Below are 20611 nucleotides of genomic sequence, written 5' to 3'. Positions count from 1 at the left end.
CCGCAAATATTAGGGCAAGAATTTCTCTCTGGGGGATTGGCACTGGAAAGAGCCCATAGAGCTTTAAGAAGAATACCCTCAGCTGGTCAACCCCCGAGACCGGTAATAATTCGATGTCTGAGTTATTTGGTTAGGGAAGCAATACTTCGACTTGCAGTACAAAATGCAAGACAACGACAAACCCTATTATTGATTCAGAATAGTAGAGTCTTTTATTTTATCCTGATCTGAGTCAAGATGTCATTCAAAGTCAACGTCGATTTAATCGAGTTAAAGAAGTTTTGTGGCGTAAAGGTTATACGTCAACTTTTCATTACCCTGCAGTGTTGAAGGACTTTTATGGACACTATCAATTTCGGTTTTTTGAAACTGTGAGGCAATGATTTTTGCTGATTCATTGCCGGATAGAAGAGGACAAAGACGTAGCTCACCATTATCTTCTAAAGAAAAATTTGCTAGTTCTGGAAACAGAAGAAATGGCAGAAATTGGAAAAATGGTAATGGAAAGAGTCCACCTCCTTCCAAAATGGGATCTTCGAGACTGGAGTCTTTTGGATGAAAAGAAGAATTTTCTTATTTTATTTTTTTCTTTTGTTATTATGATACTTGGATGTTACTGATTATTTGGCTGGGGAGGTGGATATTTGCACTAAGTTCTTTACTAATCATCAGCCACTGGTGGGTGATCCACACCCAATTTTTGTTTAGGGGATTACTACCTTTTGGTAGATTTGGGTTTATTTTTTTTACTTTTTTTCTTAGTTTTTAATTTGTGATTAGTTTTAATTGGAGGGCCTATATACGTTGATTTGAGTTTTAAAATAAAGATATTATTGGTATTGAGTAATAATAGTAGATATCTCGAGGTTGAGGTTTGCTACTTTTAATGTTCAAGGATTAAATAGTATGATTAAATAAGTGAGTCTTGGCGCATATTAAGAAAATGAAAATTGATATTGCTTTTTTACAAGAAACGCATTTGAATGTGAAGGAAAGTTATTAGCTTTGACTCCATTGTATAATAATCAACTTATTTATTTTTTAATACATAATCAAAGTTTATTGCATTGGAGATTTAAAGGTGTGGAAAATTTGGGAGATTGTTTTAAAGAGGGTAAGTTTTTATCTTTTAATCAGATGAGGGAAGATTTTGTTATTGATAAGAATTCTTCATTTCTTTATTATCATATTCTATCTTTGGTAAAATGTATGTTTGGTAGAGATGTGATATTACCTAAAATGACTAAATTTGAGACTTCCCTTATGAACCAGAGAAGGGTTATATTTCATTTATATATCAAATATTTCAGGATGGTATGGATAAAAAGGGTTGGGATAGATCTAAAATTAAATAGGAAGTGAATATTGGTTTTACTTTTTCTGAAGAGGATTGGTTAGATATTTGTTATGATAGAACAACTAGATTGGTAAATCTATGTTATGCAATGATTAATTACAATTTTTTACATCAATTATATTTGACACCTGAAAAATTTAAAAAAAAAATGGTTTTAATGAATCAGATTTGTGTTTTAGATGTGGTGATAGGGTTGGAACTTTCTTTCATGCTTTTTGATTATGTATACATATACAATCTTTTTTGGAAGAAAATTCAATCGCTTTTAGAATATCTGTATAAGATTAAAATAGTTTTAGATCCAACAGCATTTTTATTGGGTAGTTTTCAACCTCTGAAAGGCTTGGGATTAGATCATTTTCAGCTTGCTTTTGTATATTTAGCTTTATCCATAGTGAAAAAATGTATTGCTAGTACGTGGAAAGATACAAATATGATTGATATTAATAGATGGCATAATGAGATGAATTATTGTTTAATAATGGAAAAACATTATGTATATTTTGCATGATAATTACATTTTTTTATTAATAAGTGGTTGTTATACTCAGAATATTTACATTTCAATTTATTTTGATTAGATTTTAATATGTATATTTATTTTTTTTAAAATATTCTTTCTTTTTAATTTTTTTATGGCTCTCCTCAGCAAAGTTGGTTCGGGGGGGTGGTCATTTTTATATATATATTAAAAATGTTCATGTTCATGTTTAATTGCTGTATATGTCATATATTATATGAATTTTGAACGAAAAAATAAAGTTTTTAAAAAATCAGTTGCCTTTGGTAAATAACAATCCATTAGGAAAATATCTTGAGCATTCTTTAAAGCTCTTGCGAAATGTCTGAGAATGTCTAGCATTAGCAGAACTACAGTATTTCAAATAAGATCTATTTTAAAGTGTTTGCATGTGACCTAATCTAACAAATCTTTTCTAAATTATCTCCCAAAAACATATCTATATACTCTGTCACAATTGTCTTTCTAGGTGTTGCTGAGAGAAAACTATGCCGTTTAAAAATTAAAAATAACAACATAGTGGGTTGACACACTGGAATCTATATGGGTGAATGACGAAACGTGGGTGGGGTATGAAAAATAATCAGATGAATATCAAATCCGAGGCCAACCAGATTCAAGTTGTGAAGGAGTGGAGTGAACAAATAAAATGTCTTTGTTCAATTGTCAACGAAAAGAAAGACATGTGGCGGCCCTGCTGGTTGAGAGACCGTGGCGGAACCTTCTTGGAAGTTAAGCATTCTGGCGTGGAGAAAAGCAATCGAAGACCATTGAAACGAGCTTGAAATATCTGGATTTCAACCATCTGTCCGCCAGCGAAATATTTGCAATGTTTTAGGCCGAGATCTGCACTGGAATATATTCTTTCGTCATGTATTGTGTTTGTTTTTAATTTTCGTGAAGCATCAGGTTCATTTCGCACATGAACGAACCATCCCGCTCAAACATAGGCGTGCAATTAATAACTCATAACGCACGTCCTCGTCGTGCGGGGCTTAAATGGAGCATCAGGAGGGACAGCTGGCGGACATGGGGATCTATAAACGTCTTCAGGACATTTGGATCAAGGTCGCTGGAGTTGTAAAAGTGCGGTACGGCTGGAAATGGAATGTTATATGATACTTGTGAAGGTCAGTGGCAGTGCTCGTTTCTGCACCGTGAAGAGGATAAGTAGGAGTAGTGATGGATTCGTTTTATTGGGCACGTCATAATCACGCTGGACTTATTAGTCCTAATGGCAGGTTTGCGTGCTCCATGTCATAAGTTTAGAAATGATTTCGTCCCCCTGTTCCCTCTTCTCGCGCATCGGTGCACACTTGCTGTTCAATGCAACACAGTATTGAAAGCATTGACTTATTTCTCTGATCCCCAGAAGAAATTCATCTTCAATGAAACCGTTGCCAACACCGGCTGCAATTTCCACGCTGTTTCTGTTGGCGATTGTTTAAACCATAATTTCACTGCATTCTGTCCTTCCTCCAGCCAATATTCTGACGGTTGTGATCCTGTACCGGGGAAGGTGCGGTCTGTCCAGAGGAATCACGCGTTATATGGTGGCGATGGCGATTTCTGACCTGCTGGTGCTCATCGCTCATGTGTTGCTCCGAGAAATCTACGTTTACTATTCCACGAACTCCATTCTGTCCCGGAGCTCAGTGTGTCCTTCATATATATACCTGCGGATTATCACGTTGGATTACTCGGTCTGGTTAACCGTATCCTTCACCTTCGATCGTTTCGTTAGCATTTGCTGTCCGAAGATCAGACACTGGTATTGCACGGATCGGGTGGCCGCCGTGGTTGTTGTGTCTTTGTGCGCCCAGATCGGATTAAAATACATCCCCTTTCACTTTATGTACGAGCCGCGCTTCACGAAGGGTGACGTGAAATGGGGGTGCCGACCACGAACCGCCTACTTCACCTCGATCGGTTGGCTCATTTTCCAATGGATGACGGTCGCCTCACTCTCCTTACTCCCCTTCGCTCTCATGTTGATTCTGAATGGACTTACAGTCAGATACATTGTGGCGGCCAGCAGGGTCCGACGACACCTGAAGAGAGGAGAAGGGAAAGACAGTGAGACGGAGAATCGTCGCAAGTCTATCGTCTTACTGTTCACGGTCTCTGGCACTTCCATTGTACTCTGGATGACGGGAACCGTGACATACATCTGTACCCGAGTCACGGTCAATTTCGTGGGCGTGGATCTCAGAAGCCCCTCGGCCGTGGCGAATGAGGTGGGGATGTTACTCATTCGCGTCAGTTCAGGTGCAAATACGACAATCTACGCAATGACCCAGCGCAAATTCAGACAGGAGGTGGCGAAAGTGTTTAAAGGTTTAACTCGCATTATTAAACCCACGATACTAACACGGAAGTGAAAACCAGTTCCCGAATCGCAATATAAAGTCAACTTTCTTTTTTTTAATCCATCGGCAAAATGACCGTATCCGTGCCGTCATTTCAGATCTGGATATATTTCACCGCGATCTCGTACAAATCGCTTCTTAATCTAGCTTCGCACCAACCTCTTATTCGTTCTTCATTACTGAGCTGGTAGAGCAACATTGCACCTTTCATTGAGCCGCTAGCTTGCACCCCGGGGCAGAACCAGACCTTTCACATTATGCAGCGACTTAGTCTCTCCTCCGCCAAATGTCTCTACTTAGCTTGGTGCACGCGGTCGCTGTTCTCCATATGGGAAAGTGAAAGCACATGTTGACACAGAAAGACCCGAATAAGCGGGCAGGAAGAAGTCGGTTCTCCATTCAAGGCTGCACCAACATTCCAAATGATCATGGCTGACTAACAATGGATTTAATATTTTCTCTTTGTGATATAGAGAATTTAGGTTAAAAAGACTTAAGTTAAAATGTGATGATTAATCATAAACAGGGAAGCCAGAACGGACAGAGAGTTTACTAGCAGTCAAGGACAGAAGGAGCTGCTGAATATGTTTTTTTAAACCTATCTTTTCATGGTCATAGTGAGAGACATGCAGGAGACAAAGGATTGATAAGAAGTGTGAGAAACAGAATTCAGTGAATGTAGAGTTCACAGCGTACGTAACGAACGTGATAATTAATAATGCAGTTATACTTAGAATGTTTTTGTAATACTAACCAATTAAAACAGTATTAATAAGAAGGGGAAGGGCAAATAATAAAGGTATAAAAATCAATGCACTCTATGTATCGGGGCTTAACTGGTGAGAAACCAGTTGAGTCCAACTCTGCAGACTTGTAAATAAAGCTTGTCGTGTCATCAGTTTTAAAGAGACTCATGTGTGAGAAGTTTTATTTCTGACAAATGGGGGCTCGTCCGGGATCTACACTCCGGCCGTGAGGGGAGGCGAGAAGAGGGACATCGGAGGCGGTGCACCCCGCTGAGTTCAGCGGCTCCTAGTCCCTTGCTCGTCGCTTCGGGCGGCTTGAGCGAGTGGTATCCGGACAGGGTGACACGACAAGACGGAGAGGAGAAGGGTGACGGTTCAATCCCCGGGAAGACACCGGTAAGTGACGACTTACGATTGTGGTGTGGGGATTGGGTAACAGGTGTAACGGGATACACCTGTTTGGATAAAAACCTAACGGAATAGATTAAGTATAGATCTTTTGTCGTTGTGTGAGGACCCTGTCGCGGGACTCTAGGATAGACCCCAGGGAAACCTCGGCGGTAACCGAAGGAGGGACAGCACCTCCGACGAAGTGCCGAGAAGAGAGGGGTCAACCCCAGGAAAACCTCAGCGGTAACCGAAGGAGGGACAGCACCTCCGACGAGGCGTCTGAGAGGAAGGGAGTAGGGTCCAGAGCGAGAGGGTCCTCAGCAACGATAAACAGATCTAGGTGGGAAAATGGGAGGATCAAAATCTAAGGGCTCGTCTGAAAATTCAGGACAATTCCTGGGAGTACCCCTTGACAGCCCTTTGGGGAGAATGTTTGAAAATTGGGATAGTAATAGATATCGGGACAAAAACAAGAAAAAGATGGTCCAATATTGTCTCCTTTGGTCAAAACAACCTATTAAAGGTTCCTCGGTCTGGTGGCCGAAATTTGGATCTGATGAGGATTGGGTTAGACAAGCATTAAACATATATGTAAATTCGAGACCAAAGGTGAATCAAGAAGAGTCAGCATATGCATTTTGTTGGGTTCCCTGGCCAGGATCCTTAACAGAATGTTTTAAATTGAGAGTGGCAGGAGAAAAGAAATGGGAACCTCTGGACAACCTTCCCCCTCCTTATATTCCCCCGGTGCCTACTGCGCCCGAGGAAAGCTTATTACCGGAGGGGAAAGGTGATGAATCTGATTGCCCCGAAGGGGGCCGGGATAAAAAGGATGAATTAAGGGAGTCGGACCCTAAACTTCCACCGGTAAACCGACCCTGGACAAGATCCCAGACTGGTCCAGGACCATCAAAGTTTTCAATAAACCTAAATCCCCTGAGAGAAGTTCCTATGGGAGGACCGGGAGGGGGAACGGGATATGTGAATGTTCCCCTAACTAGTACAGCGGTGCGGGGATTTAAGAAAGAAATGAAAAAGTTATTGGAAGATCCTATAGGACTGGCTGAACAGCTTGACCAATTCTTGGGACCAAACACATATACGTGGGAAGAGATGCAGGCAATAATGGGAACATTATTTTCACCCCAGGAGAGGCAGATGATTCGACGGGCTGCCCTCCTCATGTGGGAATATGAACAACCTGGGGACCCTAGACCCCATGAACAAAAATATCCCTTAAATGAACCCAGGTGGGACAAACGAACACCCGAGGGATTGGCAAGTATGAGACAATATAGAGAGTGGACAATTAAAGGGATACGGGAGGCTGTGCCAAAGGGTCACAATTTTACCAAGGCATTTGGGAACCACCAGGGGAAAGACGAGTCCCCTACTGATTTTTTGGAGAGGGTGAGAAAGAATGTCCAACAGTATGCTGGTGTGGACCCTAGTACACCAATGGGTGAACAGCTTATTCGAATTGAATTTGTTTCCAAATCATGGCAAGACATTAGAAAGAAACTAGAAAAGGAGGAGGACTGGAGTGAAAAACCCCTAAGTGAACTGTTAAAAAAGGCACAAAAAGTATATGTGCAGAGAGAAGAAGAAGATCAAAAGAAGGCGACAAAGGTTATGGTACAGACTATCCGACAGATGAATGCTGAATCCAGAGGGGAAAGAAAACAAAACCTTCCTCTAAACAATCCAAAATATCCAAGAGAGGGAAGACCCCGGAGATTCGTTAAGTGCTATTACTGCAATGAGGAAGGACACTTTAAGAGGGAATGCCCCCAATACAAGAGGGAATTGCGTGCCCTCGAACTTATGGAAGAAGATTAGAGGTGTCAGGGGTTCCAAATGTTAGGGACCAAATATAAGAGGGAACCCCTGGTAAAACTAAAAATTGGTCCCAAGGGAGAAGAGGTGGTGTTTATGGTGGACACAGGAGCGGAACGAAGTAGTGTAATAACTGTGCCAATCGGAACTGAGCCTATAAAAAGTAATTTGACAATTTCTGGGATAGAAGGAGCTCCCAGAATGGTATCAATAATTCCCCAAGTAACAGTGAAACTGGAAGAAAGAGAAGGGGTACAAGACCTCTTGTTATTACCTTCGGCTGGATTTAACCTCCTAGGAAGGGACTTACAGGCTCTCCTAGGTTTGGGTGCTCTCCCTGTGGATGGAGAAGTGCGAGTCCACCTCTGCGCTTTAAAGGAAGAGGATGAACGGCAGATTGACGAGAGAGTCTGGTATAAGGAGGGAAATCGAGGAGGTCTGGACATCCCACCTTTACATGTCACATTAATACCAGGTCATCAGCCTGTAAGGAAACGTCAGTATCCTATTTCTTTGGAAGGGAGAAAAGGGCTACAGCCGGTAATTGAGACTTTAATACGAGACGGACTATTAGAAGAATGCATGTCACCTTATAACACCCCTATACTCCCAGTAAAAAAGTCAGATGGATCCTATCGCCTAGTTCAGGATCTAAGAAGTTTGAATGCTATTGTTCAGACCCGCCACCCAGTGGTGCCTAATCCCTATACTATTATGAGTCGGATTCCCCCAGACCATGAGTGGTTTAGTGTTATCGACTTGAAGGATGCCTTCTGGACTTGTCCGTTAGAAGAGGAAAGTAGAGATATGTTTGCGTTTGAATGGGAAAATCCATGGACAGGTAGACGGAGACAGTTTCGGTGGACTGTATTGCCCCAAGGGTTCACTGAATCTCCAAACCTGTTTGGACAAATGCTAGAACAAATCCTGATGGACTATCCACAATCTGATGATTCCCAACTAATGCAGTATGTGGATTATTTACTATTATCAGGACCCAAGGAACAAGAAATGAGGAGAGAGACCATTAGACTCTTGAATTATCTGGGGAAAAAGGGTCTACGAGTGTCCAGAAACAAGTTACAGTTTGTTGAGAAAACTGTGATATATCTGGGACACCAGATAAGTAAAGGACAGAAACGGATTACCCCTGAACGAATTGCGGGAATCACTAGAATGCCTTTACCCCGTAATAAGAAGGAAATAAGACAATTCCTGGGACTCTTAGGATACTGTAGGTTATGGATAGAGGACTACTCAGTTTTGGTGAAGTTTATGTATGATAAACTGACAAATGAAAATGACTATCCATTGAAATGGACCCAGGAGGAGGAGGGATGGTTCGAGGACTTGAAACATCGCCTAACACGAGCCCCAGTGCTCACTCTGCCCTCTTTAAAATAGCCCTTCCAGCTATTTGTCACTCATAACCAAGGAACAGCTGTGGGAGTTTTAACACAAGAAAAAGGCGGTCAGCGACACCCAGTAGCTTTCCTTTCCAAAATGATGGACCCAGTGTCTCGCGGATGGCCGACGTGTATCCAGGGAGTAGCGGCTGCTGCTCTGTTGGTAGAGGAAGCACGTAAACTTACTTTTGGAGGAAAGATGACTGTGTACACCTCCCATTCTGTGAGTGTTTTATTAACACAAACTGCCCATCGATGGCTGACTGATTCTCGCATATTAAAGTATGAAACCATTTTAATGGTTGGAGAAGATTTACAGTTTGCAAAAATTAATAGCTGCAACCCAGCTCAATTTTTGTACGGCAGTGAAACAGAGAAAGAGGTGGAGCATGACTGTGTCGAGTTGACAGATCTTCAGACCAAGACCCGAGAAGACCTTTGCGATACTCCACTGGGAGAAGGATATGAATTCTACATTGATGGCTCCGCCAGATGTGTTGACGGAATGAGAAGAAATGGGTATGCTATAATAGAAGGAAATACTTGGAAAGTAGTAGAATCCACGAGACTACCCGCAAGCTGGTCAGCACAATCCTGTGAACTATATGCCTTGCAGAGAGCCCTCAAAATACTGGCAAAGAAAATTGGAACGATTTACACAGATTCCAAATACGCATACGGAGTAGTGCATACCTTTGGTAAGATCTGGAAGGAGCGTGGTCTAATTACATCAAGAGGAAAGGAATTGGCACACGAACAGATGATTACTCTGACTCTAGAAGCCTTAACATTACCCCAAGAAATAGCAGTGGTCTACATACCAAGCCATCAAAGGGGAGATAACCCGACAGCAATTGGAAACAGACTGGCTGATGAAGAAGCCAAAAGAGCAGCCATGCAACAAGAAGTCCGTTTGCTGACTTTAATCCCAATAAGGCAAGGCATAAAGACAGCTCCCATTTTCACTGCTAAAGAAGAAAAGAACATGGATCAGCTGGGCGCAAGCCAGTTACCTGATGGAACATGGAAAACACCAGATGGAAGAATTGTTCTAAATAAAGAAATAACTCGCAATATTTTAAAACACCTGCATCAACAGAGCCACTGGGGCACCCAAGCCTTATGTGACACAGTGCTTCGAGAATATGTGTGTAAGGGAATCTACACCTTGGCCCAACAAGAGGTGCAAAATTGTTACCTATGCACAAAAATTAATAAGAAGATAATGAGGACAGGGACCATGGGAGGTCAACCATTAGCCATACGCCCTTTTCAACGTATCCAGATCGACTTCACAGAGTTACCTCAAGTTCAAAGATGGAAATATCTGTTGGTGATAATAGATCACTTTACCCGATGGGTAGAAGCCTTCCCAACAATAAATACTACAGCCTCTACAGTAGCTCGCCTCCTCCTAGAGCAGATAATCCCCAGATATGGTATAATGGATTCTATAGACTCAGACAGGGGTCCACATTTTTCTTCAAAAATCCAGCAATTGATTTGTGATGCATTACAGGTCTCTTGGAAATTACATACCCCTTGGCATCCACAAAGCTCAGGGAAGGTCGAGCGTATGAATGGAACACTAAAAATCCAATTGACAAAGTTAATGGTGGAAACTAAAATGCCTTGGATAAAGTGTCTGCCCCTAGCCTTATTGAGAATTCGTACTGCCCCACGAAAAGATGTAGGGCTGTCCCCTTATGAAATGATGTTTGGGCTTCCCTTCTGGAGTACAGTTGAGGGGTGTCCCACCTTGGGGGAAGGGGATATATTTGTTAGGAACTATTTACAGGCACTGTCACGCTCTCTTACAGATTTACGAAAGAGAGGACTATTGGCACAAACACCGCCTCTAGACTTTTCTTTACACAAAGTGGAACCAGGAGACTGGATTCTTATCAAGACCTGGAAGACTGAAAAACTCCAGCCCCAGTGGGAAGGTCCATACCAAGTTCTCTTAACTACAGAAGCTGCAGCACGAACAAGAGAGAAGGGGTGGACACACGCATCCAGATTTAAGGGACCTGTAGAGGCGCCACAGGACCCTGATACGAACTCAGATTGGACTTGTATTCCTGGAGAAAAACCTCTTACCTTACGATTTCGCAAAAAGACTTAATTCACAATGTTATTGTTATGTTCTTTGATTTTTCTTAGTTTGCCTATGTCTTTATCAGGTGTGAAATGTAAGAAATGCAGAGATACAGTGGTCCTGTTTCAGGACCACATTTGGGGAAGAAAGGAAGGTAATTTCATTTCCCATACCTCAGTTCCTGAGAAATGTTGGGCAGAAAATACCACCCAACATCCATATACCCCTTGTGTGGAAAAAGAAGGAAATAATATGGGTCATTATATACAGATTCCTAATACCACTCCTTTCCCTCTTAACGGTTGGAAAGGTGACTCAAGCCCACCATGCCCTGATGGACTCTGGTTTTGCATACACCAACGTACTGTTCCAATGAGAAGTTACACTCCACACTCGAAATTGCCTGTCCCTTTAAGACAGCCGGACTTAGTTCGAGTCCATCCAAATAACCATGTAAGTTTCGGTAATGTAATTGGGGGAGATAACCTTTTTGTAGATCTAGCAACTAAAATTGCAGGAACTTTTAATGTAACTAATTGTTGGGTCTGCGGGGGTCCACGGATGTCAGAACAATGGCCTTGGTGGGGAGAACCTCTCAATTCATTGACCATGATTTCCCGCATTTGGACAACTAACCGAACGAGATCAAGAGAAACCTGGTCTCTCTCTAATGTCCCCTCTGGTTTTTATTGTCTCTCACGAGCCGGCAAATACCCAGTAGGAGAAAGTCCCTGCAAGGCTGTATGGATTCGCATTTCGCCTGGTGTTTTCACTTGGTTTCCTAAACCTCAGACTTGGTTCTTATCCACTGTTTTTAAAACTAATTGCCTACCCCTGTCTAATAGCAGTATTCAGTTTTGGAATTGTACCACTTCCACCATCACAGGACCATACCAATCAAATCCTGTTCTTAAAAGAGTTTGGGAAAGGGGATATGGAGTATCCCCAAATGGATTATTCTGGGTATGTGGTAATAAAGCTTATACTTGTCTTCCCTCACAGTGGAGTGGAACTTGTTTCCTAGGAATAATCCGCCCAGAATTTTTCCTTCTACCCCACGATCACGGTCATAAATTAGGCGTGAAGGTCTTTGATACATTACATCGTGAACCCCGCTCTACCACGGTACATTTGGGAGAATGGAGAGATGATTGGCCTCCAGAGCGCATAATTCAATATTATGGTCCCGCTACATGGGCTCAAGATGGATCTTGGGGTTATCGTACTCCTATATATATGTTAAATCGCATAATTCGCTTACAAGCAGTGCTTGAAATTGTTACAAATCAAACAGCTATAGCCCTGCAATTACTTGCATCCCAGCAAGGTCAAATGCGCTCTGCTATATATCAGAACCGTCTAGCCCTAGACTATCTCCTAGCCACGGAAGGAGGTGTATGTGGCAAACTTAATTTGACTAACTGCTGCTTACAGATTGATGATAATGGAAAAGCCATTCGTAAAATCGCTGATAATATTCGTACATTGTCCCATGTACCGGTTCAAACCTGGCATCCTTTCCCACAATTTAATTGGATGGACAAATGGTTTGGAGGAACCTGGTGGCGTACCTTCTTGTGGGTCATCGGAGATATTTTATTCCTCCTACTTATTTTGCCCTGTATTATTCCCTGTCTACGCAGCTTGGTGATTTCCATGGTCGAACAAGCTATGCAACCAGGGGGGATGGGAGACCCTGTAAGACTTTTATTTCAGCGTGAGATTAATGTATCATAAAACATTTCTCTTCCCTAACTTAGAATCCCCATTCATATCTATACATATATTCAACACATTTTAAAGAGAGAAAGGGGTGGATTGTGATATAGAGAATTTAGGTTAAAAAGACTTAAGTTAAAATGTGATGATTAATCATAAACAGGGAAGCCAGAACGGACAGAGAGTTTACTAGCAGTCAAGGACAGAAGGAGCTGCTGAATATGTTTTTTTAAACCTATCTTTTCATGGTCATAGTGAGAGACATGCAGGAGACAAAGGATTGATAAGAAGTGTGAGAAACAGAATTCAGTGAATGTAGAGTTCACAGCGTACGTAACGAACGTGATAATTAATAATGCAGTTATACTTAGAATGTTTTTGTAATACTAACCAATTAAAACAGTATTAATAAGAAGGGGAAGGGCAAATAATAAAGGTATAAAAATCAATGCACTCTATGTATCGGGGCTTAACTGGTGAGAAACCAGTTGAGTCCAACTCTGCAGACTTGTAAATAAAGCTTGTCGTGTCATCAGTTTTAAAGAGACTCATGTGTGAGAAGTTTTATTTCTGACACTCTTTGTCAAAATATGTACACCACAATACTTTAATCACTGCTGATGATCGAAACCCCAAACTCCAGCTGAGGATTTCAATTGCATATCCAACTGTCTGGAATATTCAAGGGACATTGAGTTCCTGTGTGACTAAACAGGCGTATTTAATGGGTCGGGAGGTGGCCCACGAAGAGGATCATTTGGAATATTCGAGATGCTGATCTCTCCCCCTGTTGAATGTGGGGATCAGAAGATTGGAAAAAAAAATTACATTATTAATCAACGCGGAACGTACAGGTCCAGACAGCTTGGAAACTTGTCCTGTTTCAGTCGCAGCTGCTGTCTGCTGGCTGTAACACTGTACAAGTGATCTCTCTCTCTCTCTCTCTCTATCTCTCTGACATGCATTTTCATCTGTTGCCTTTTGTAAACCACCATCCATTAATGGTTTCTTTAGCACTCTTCAAAAGCTCCAGCAAAACCTCTGGAGCCGATAGGCTACCATGGGCCAGAGTCGCAGTATTTTAAATAGCAACTGTTTTAAAGTGTTTTATGTGACCTGCTGTAACAAACCTTTCCCAATATATGTGTGTGTGTGTGTGTGTGTGTGTGTGTGTGTATAGACAGAGAATGTTTATATTTCTGAGTCGAAATAATTCCATAGGTTGGAGGGCAGTAAATCTTCTGCAGCAGCTGACTTCCGGCCGTCCTGCTTGGCTGTATCACAGTGTGCTATGGACTCTGCATGCAAATGGATTGGAGCGCAATCCGCCGGACCGTAAGTGTGGCAGAGAGGATCACTGGAGTCTCTCACCCCCTCTCCATCAGTAGGATCTACCGGGATCATTGACTGAAAGGGAGACATAAAGTTATTGAGCACCTTTGCCACACTGCACATATCTTCTTTCATCTATTCCCAGGAAAGAGGTACAGCGGCATCAGAACCGCATCACAAGGGAACAGCTTCTTCCCTTGAACTGTATAAAGGATAAACGACAAAATTACTGCTGACACTTAGCATCTGGGATTCTTGTATTTACCAAAGAAACAAATTTATTTAATTATTTGTATGTTAAAATCATTAGACTGCATATGTATACATTTTTAGCACATGTTATGTTTCTGCATTTTTTTTCCGAGATTCATAGAATGCTACTTTGTCGGGTTCTACTGGTGCAATCAGATGACAATAATCTTGCCGTGACATGGCATGACGACATGATACCTAATACCTAGCAAATGCCTTACGCAGTCTACGTATATAATATACACCTCTATCTTCATAAACAATGACTGAAACTACCTTTGCAGTGATGTGCGCAGTTTTGTTTACGATTGAACGACCACATGTAGAACTTTACAGAGTATGTATCTCTTATTCACGGGATGTTCGCTCCATGCGAGAACATGCTTAATCAAGAAAAGTCAATGCAATATTATTATCATCTAAATGTACATGTACAGTTTGATGAAACAACATTATTTAGTCCTCCGTGCAAAACAAAATCCCAGATATACAAATAACCATTACACACATATAGATAAACAAACACATGCAAGGCAGGTACTTCATCTATACAAATAAATAAATAAACATTGTTTTATGAAAATTAAAATCTCGGGTGGTTAGCATGAGCGGATCATTTGGTATTCAGCATCCTCACTGCCAGGTGGAAGATTTTTTTCCACTTTGGAGCGATGAGTATGAGAGATGAATTCATCAATGTGGATAAGAATAGGAAGAACCCAGATCCGGAGCACCCACAGTGAACGGCAGAGAAGATCATGGAAGGTGTATGGATTCGACAGTCGGAACATTTCCCCTGCCGGTAAAATAGCAAATTCCTTTGGACATCGGTTTAAGGTGAGTGGAATTAAATGGAAGTACGAAGTGAGAGTGAGGTTATATACAGAGTGAATGGCGGGTTCCTGGAAATCATAATAGGGACGAGCACCTGCCAATCATAAAATTGTGGATTAAGTGTGTCGGTACGTTATTATCAGAGAGCTGAGGATTTTTGAGGTAGCCTGAGCAACTGGGTTTGAAGCGACAGTAGTTAATATTCAATGTTCAGTGTACTATGTGTTAAAATGCGAGGGAAGATTCAGAAAGGGTATTGATTGATCAACGAACATCAAATAACGTATTTTGTAGAATGGTCTTAAAGTTGTCGAATCCAAGTGAAAATTTGTAGGAATTAACCAAAAGCGAGAGTTCAATGTTAAAAACATAAAAGCCATATAAATTGATCCTGATCTGCCTCGGCTTGGAGAAAATTGTGAAAGAAAAAATGTTAAAATGTGGAGATAACCTCTATATATTTTAAAGTCCTGGAGAAACAAAACGTTGTGTTCTGAGGTAAACATGGAATGAAATCAGATGATTGAGCAGGAACAGGTCGAAGTTTGAAGAATTCAGGAATTGAAGAACCGAGGGGACTGAATGTTCCTGGAAGTTGATGACCGAAGCTTGTAAAGAAGGGAAACGTTCAGTAAGCGACATCTTTGTATGAATTTGAGCAAGAATGGTGTTACACAGGTGTTGATGTACAATTAATGGGTGTAGTCAATTAAGCGTTTGAAAGTTTCCAAATGGTGTATCCGTGCAGTCCGAGAAGCAAGGACGCATCAAATATCGAATTATAATTTTGGATTGCATGAAGTGGTGTATCCAGTTATTATGTCCATTGTCATCTCGGGAAAATGTTTCCCCCCCCCCCCCCTCCCCCCATTTAATTTTATGCTCAGATAATTCTTAGGTGTGTTTCAATGGTCTTTCATGACATTCATACTTCCTTTCTGGTTGTAATTTGGTCCAACAACAGTACACCTCCTGTTCCTGTTCGTTTCACCCTGTACTTCCCCGGACATGACATGCCATTCGCTAAAAGTTGAACAAAGGCGCTGATTTATTGTTAACCCAACAGGTGTCTATTAATCTGATCGTCAGTTGTTCAAAGATTTTTGACTGGTTTCCACAATTTATACCCTCTTCATTGTACACGTGTGAAGAGTATCATCCAATTTATCGCATTGTGTCTAATCTCTTGCGGTCAAACAATGTCCTTTCAATGTTTCGTTTGGAGGTTCAATGCAAAGACTCTCCGACTTTTGCACCATTCGTGTGTTAACTTATTGTTTAACTTCCGAATGAACAGAATAACTGTCATCACTGGATATTTTACCACACTCACTAATTCCTGCCTGAACTTAGACTGAGTCACGCCATAAATAAAAGTATTTGTGCACAGGCTTACGTTTTGTAATAAATATCCTACTTGTCCAAAGATGTATTCATAAGGTTTGTAATAACTGGGATTTTTGCCTGCAACATTGTAATATAAATAATCAACGAGAGTCGTTAACCACAGGAGAATGAAGCTGCCGGAGATTGTGAAGAGTAAGACCACAGACCGCCTCCTGCTCTCCATCTCCGGGTCATTGTAGGTCTCCGCCTTGTTCTGTACCTTCAGGGTCTTTCGCACGCGACTGACCTGGAGAATGTGCCTCACGGTCAGAACATTGAAGAGTAAGATTACAGCAAATGGGACCAAGGGAACGACCACCTTGTCAAATCGGCTGTATTGCACCCACCCATGATCTGTAAAATAGGATGGCTTTATATCACAGAACCAAGGCACGTTGTCAATTATCACTCGCGGTTCAGATGTAAAATAGAACGGTGCGTTTTTTAAACACATCAGAACTCCCGTTGTTGACAGAACCACAGTCGCAGTTTTCCCGCTGCAATACCTAGTTTTTAGTTTCTGGCAACAGATGAGGACAAACCGGTCAAAGGTAAAGTTGACAGTGAACCAAACGGAACAGTCTCTCGTGGCGCACATCAGGACAAATATAATGTTGCAGTACGGATACATGTACAGAAAGGTTCCAGAGAAATAGAAACGCATCCGCCTCAATATCACAGCGGAGATCACCGCCAGTAGATCTGCTGCAGCCATGAACACAAGGTAGCGAGTGGTGCAGGTGGAGAGACCGCACTTTTGCCGGGATAGGACCACAATTGCCAGGAGATTAACTTGATAAATAGAAAACAAAATTGCAGATTACTGGTAAAACGTCCTCCCTCTCAACGCTCCGATTACACTGACATGGGTGAATACTGTCTGGAATTTGTGGGAAAATTTGAAATAAATCATATTGCTCTTAAAACCACCACATTACCTCAGGAACACTCTTTAATAGGGCCACAAACAGCATGTTATGTGTGGATGATATGGGTGAATAAAAGTTGTCATTTCAAATTTCAATTCCATCGGGAATAAACACACACAGCATTTTCGCTACTGGCAGGGATGGGCAGTGCTCTGTCCAAAATTTCTAGATTAAAAAAAAGCATTTCAGGCCATCGCATAAAACATCCTCACCTCCACAGACTATGTCTGCACCCATCACCCCAGTCTTATGAACGCTGCCAGTATATTAAAGAGGCCTTCCCTCGCTGGCTTCCCGTAAACTTGTATTTCTTATGAATGGAACAGAACATATCACTTTTCATATGTACTTTATATTATAGTTTAATTTGTGAATATGATTGTCAAGTTCTGAATTCGTAAGAAACACATTATGTCTTTATGTATGTGCACTGTCGAGAGAAAGACGTTCATCGATTATTTATGTGCGTTCAGATAATCACAACTTGAACAAGAACTTGACTTTGAACTTCTGTCGGTTAAACTATACACTGAATATATAAACCCGCAGATCGAACGACAATTTCTTCCCTACTAATTAAAAAAAGCTCTTTAAAATACACCTCACTGATTGAAAAAATTGCATTACTTTCAATCGCAGTTTTCTCTATCTCATCCATGAAAGTTTTGAATGTTCTTTCCACTGACTTCCCTCACAATTTATTTTACATTCAACTCGACTTCAATCATCTTGTTATTTACAATTCAATTCAATTCAAAAGGAATTTCAGCGCCAGTGCAAAGAAAGATATGAACTGAATGGTTGTATTATTGGAAAAGTTGGTACATAGTTGTCATAAATACAAATGTACAAGACGAAGCCTCCATGAATTTTGATTCAACGAGAATCTGCCCCTGCAACCTCCTCCTTCCCTTGCCGTCCAGGAAATTTTCTGGAGCTTTCAGTGCATTGTTTGAATGACGCCCCATGGACGAACTGTGTGAAGTGATTGGAGGATGCTCTTTGCTTCAGAGGGAAAAAGTCCAAGCGTGGTGTCGGGCACTTTTTGAAGAAGGGAGAAATGTGATACTGTTTACATTTACCATCAACTTCAAGGCATTGGTGAGGCAGAATTTGGAATATTGTGTGCAGTTCTGGTCCTCAAATTATTTGAAAAGTGGCATTATGTTGTAGAGGGTGCAGTGAAGATTTACTAAAATATTGCTGGTTTGCAGTATCTTGAAAACAAAGAAAGATTGAGTAGACTGAGTCTTTAAAATTGGGACATATAATGTTGAAGGGGGATTTGATAGAGGCATATAAAATTATAGATGAGAATAGGGGCTATTCCCCTTCAGGGTGGGTGAGTTTGGACCGAGAGGGTCATGTTAAAGGTTAGGGACAAAAGTACATAAGTGGAAGCTTCTTCACTCAGAGAGTGGTGGCTAAGTGAATGAACTCCCTGAAGAGGTGGTTGCAGCAGGGTCAATTTTGTCATTTAAGAGAAGGTTGGATGAGTGCCGGGATGTGAGGGTTTGGAGGGTTATGGAGAGGTGGGACGAATGGAGTTCACTTAAATTGGTGCGGACTAGAGGGGCCGAGATGGCCTGTTGCCGTACTGTAATTGTTCTATGGTTACATGATTATATAAGATTCAGGTACGAGACAAAAACATTCCGGACACACCTTCTGCCGAGCATAGTGCCCTAATTAAGTTAAGGCTCTTTCGCTTGCATGTCATGGGCATGATTGTAAAGCTTCGATATCTGGATGTTTCTGAAACGCTACTATTTTAACTGCTTCTCCCACAACTGCTGGAAGGTCTTCCCTTGCATCTACCTCTCCTTGAGTAAGAGCATTGCCTCGTCAATCTCGCTAAACTTCCCTCTTTCGTCGAAATGAACGTCCTCTGAAATGTGACATGTTGGTCTCCGCAGTTTTAGAAAGATAACATTCCTGCCGTTTGATATGTTCGAAATATTTTTCAATGTCAAAATGTATTCAGTAATGATAATTAGAGCAACAGTTGTATTCTCCGCTCAGAGAATGAAAACAAGTGCAAATGGGGTTTTATACGTATAATAATAGAACAGCGTTGCTGGTAAGATTTATGAACGTCCTCTCTTTTGGAAATGAAGTCAAGAAAGTCCAGAGCACTGGCGGAAACACCATGAGAATTTTAGAGATTAAATGTTAATCGCTGACATATACTCACAAACAACTCCAACAACTGCAATAATGATGTAGCATACTCTTTGAAATGTATCAAAAGTTTCCAGCATTTTCTCTACGAACCGTTCGATCCAGGCAACTACAGACGTTTGCAGTCACATAGGTGGCGTCAAGTGCCTTTTAAGCCCCCTGTCAATTATATGGTGCGGTTTTCTCAGAGGGACATCCAGTTGGAACATTATTCCAGAGATATATTTTAAAATAATGAAAATAAATTACGACATTTTGTGAGACTTGATTCTGTTGAGAATACACCAACTTCCGGCAAGTGCAGGATAGGGAACGGTCAATGAACACATATAGACCTTCAGTTGGACAGTGGAGGTTCATTCATCTCAAAGCTACAGGGAGGCGAAGCGTAGTAGATTTCGCCTGAGACGACGTGCCTAAATTTAGAGATATCAACGTGATGCAGATCAACGCACGTTCACATTAGCACAAGGTTGATTTGCACGAGCTTCACAAAAGTTTGAAGGAGTTTAAAAAATGGAAGAAACGAAATACACAAAATGGGAAGCTAAAAATAAATTATGAACATATTTGACGACTGCACAATGCAGGTCTTTGGCCATTAGTTCCAACGAATATCACGCGCCCCACTTCCTCTCAACAATTCTCAGCTGGCATCTAAATACATTTTTAGTGTTGCTCTTGTTTTATTTCCACTGTCTTTCCCCGCTCTGTGCTTCACTTAGCTAAAACTTTTCGCTGAAAAGAATCTCCTTACATTTTCTCTAAACTTTACGCTGTCGGTTTGAACTGATGGCCTGCAGTATCTGAAAATTACAACCAAGAAAATGGCAGTACGGCGCTGTAAATATTTTACCGCTTTATTCTGGACACAGTGGTGCACAGCTATATTTGATGCACTGTCATCGAGATGGTCAAAGCGATTGTGAAAGACATAAAACAATTACGAAAACGAAGAGAAAAGGAACTATATATTCAAACTAACGCACAGGACCCTTGTAGAATCCCTATAAAATATTGCGCCACACTTAATAAACAATAGTAATTCAGTAAAAATACAATATACAATAAGACATTAAAATTCTGACCAAAAGACCCTCGCCAAATCGGACCCTGGCCAGATTCATATACAGTATTGCAAGGATTCGTGGTAACAAGAATTGAGTTTTTGAAATTTTGAAGCCAGCTAAAATATTTGTGTACACATACGGATTATCGATTTGTATTGTTGAACATCGGGCTATTGGCCAGTTCTT

The 20611-nt window shown here is 41.2% G+C and overlaps 2 protein-coding genes across 2 annotated transcripts; one reads left to right on the top strand and one right to left on the bottom strand.

The window, feature by feature from the left end:
* The first annotated feature begins 2980 nt into the window (after positions 1-2980).
* On the top strand, positions 2981-4258 carry LOC138750598 (probable G-protein coupled receptor 139). Its single transcript, XM_069912711.1, has 2 exons — positions 2981-3047; positions 3360-4258. Exons 1-2 carry the CDS (start codon positions 2981-2983, stop codon positions 4256-4258), a joined length of 966 nt encoding a protein of 321 aa, XP_069768812.1.
* An 11808-nt stretch (positions 4259-16066) lies between these two features.
* LOC138750597 (neuropeptides capa receptor-like) lies at positions 16067-19438 on the bottom strand. Its single transcript, XM_069912710.1, has 2 exons — positions 19369-19438; positions 16067-17037 (listed from the first exon to the last, which is right to left on the bottom strand). The coding sequence occupies exons 1-2, from the start codon at positions 19433-19435 to the stop codon at positions 16067-16069; spliced, it is 1038 nt and encodes a 345-aa protein (XP_069768811.1). The 5' UTR covers positions 19436-19438.
* Between the last annotated feature and the right edge of the window lie 1173 nt (positions 19439-20611).

The sequence above is a fragment of the Narcine bancroftii genome, unplaced genomic scaffold (assembly GCF_036971445.1).
Source record: "Narcine bancroftii isolate sNarBan1 unplaced genomic scaffold, sNarBan1.hap1 Scaffold_186, whole genome shotgun sequence".
In the NCBI taxonomy this organism is placed as follows: domain Eukaryota; kingdom Metazoa; phylum Chordata; class Chondrichthyes; order Torpediniformes; family Narcinidae; genus Narcine; species Narcine bancroftii.
Note: the sequence above shows the minus strand (reverse complement) of the source record. Positions and strands in the feature narration are given on the sequence as shown.

Bases quoted from the DNA above. Each gene is read 5' to 3' on its own strand.
- LOC138750597 (XM_069912710.1), bottom strand. From the start codon at position 19,435: ATGCTGGAAACTTTTGATACATTTCAAAGAGTATGCTACATCATTATT. The intron at 17,038-19,368 runs GTGAGTATATGT...CTATTTATCAAG, and splicing joins TGCAGTTGTTGGAGTTGTTT to TTAATCTCCTGGCAATTGTG.
- LOC138750598 (XM_069912711.1), top strand. From the start codon at position 2,981: ATGGAATGTTATATGATACTTGTGAAGGTCAGTGGCAGTGCTCGTTTC. The intron at 3,048-3,359 runs GTAGGAGTAGTG...TCCTTCCTCCAG, and splicing joins CTGCACCGTGAAGAGGATAA to CCAATATTCTGACGGTTGTG.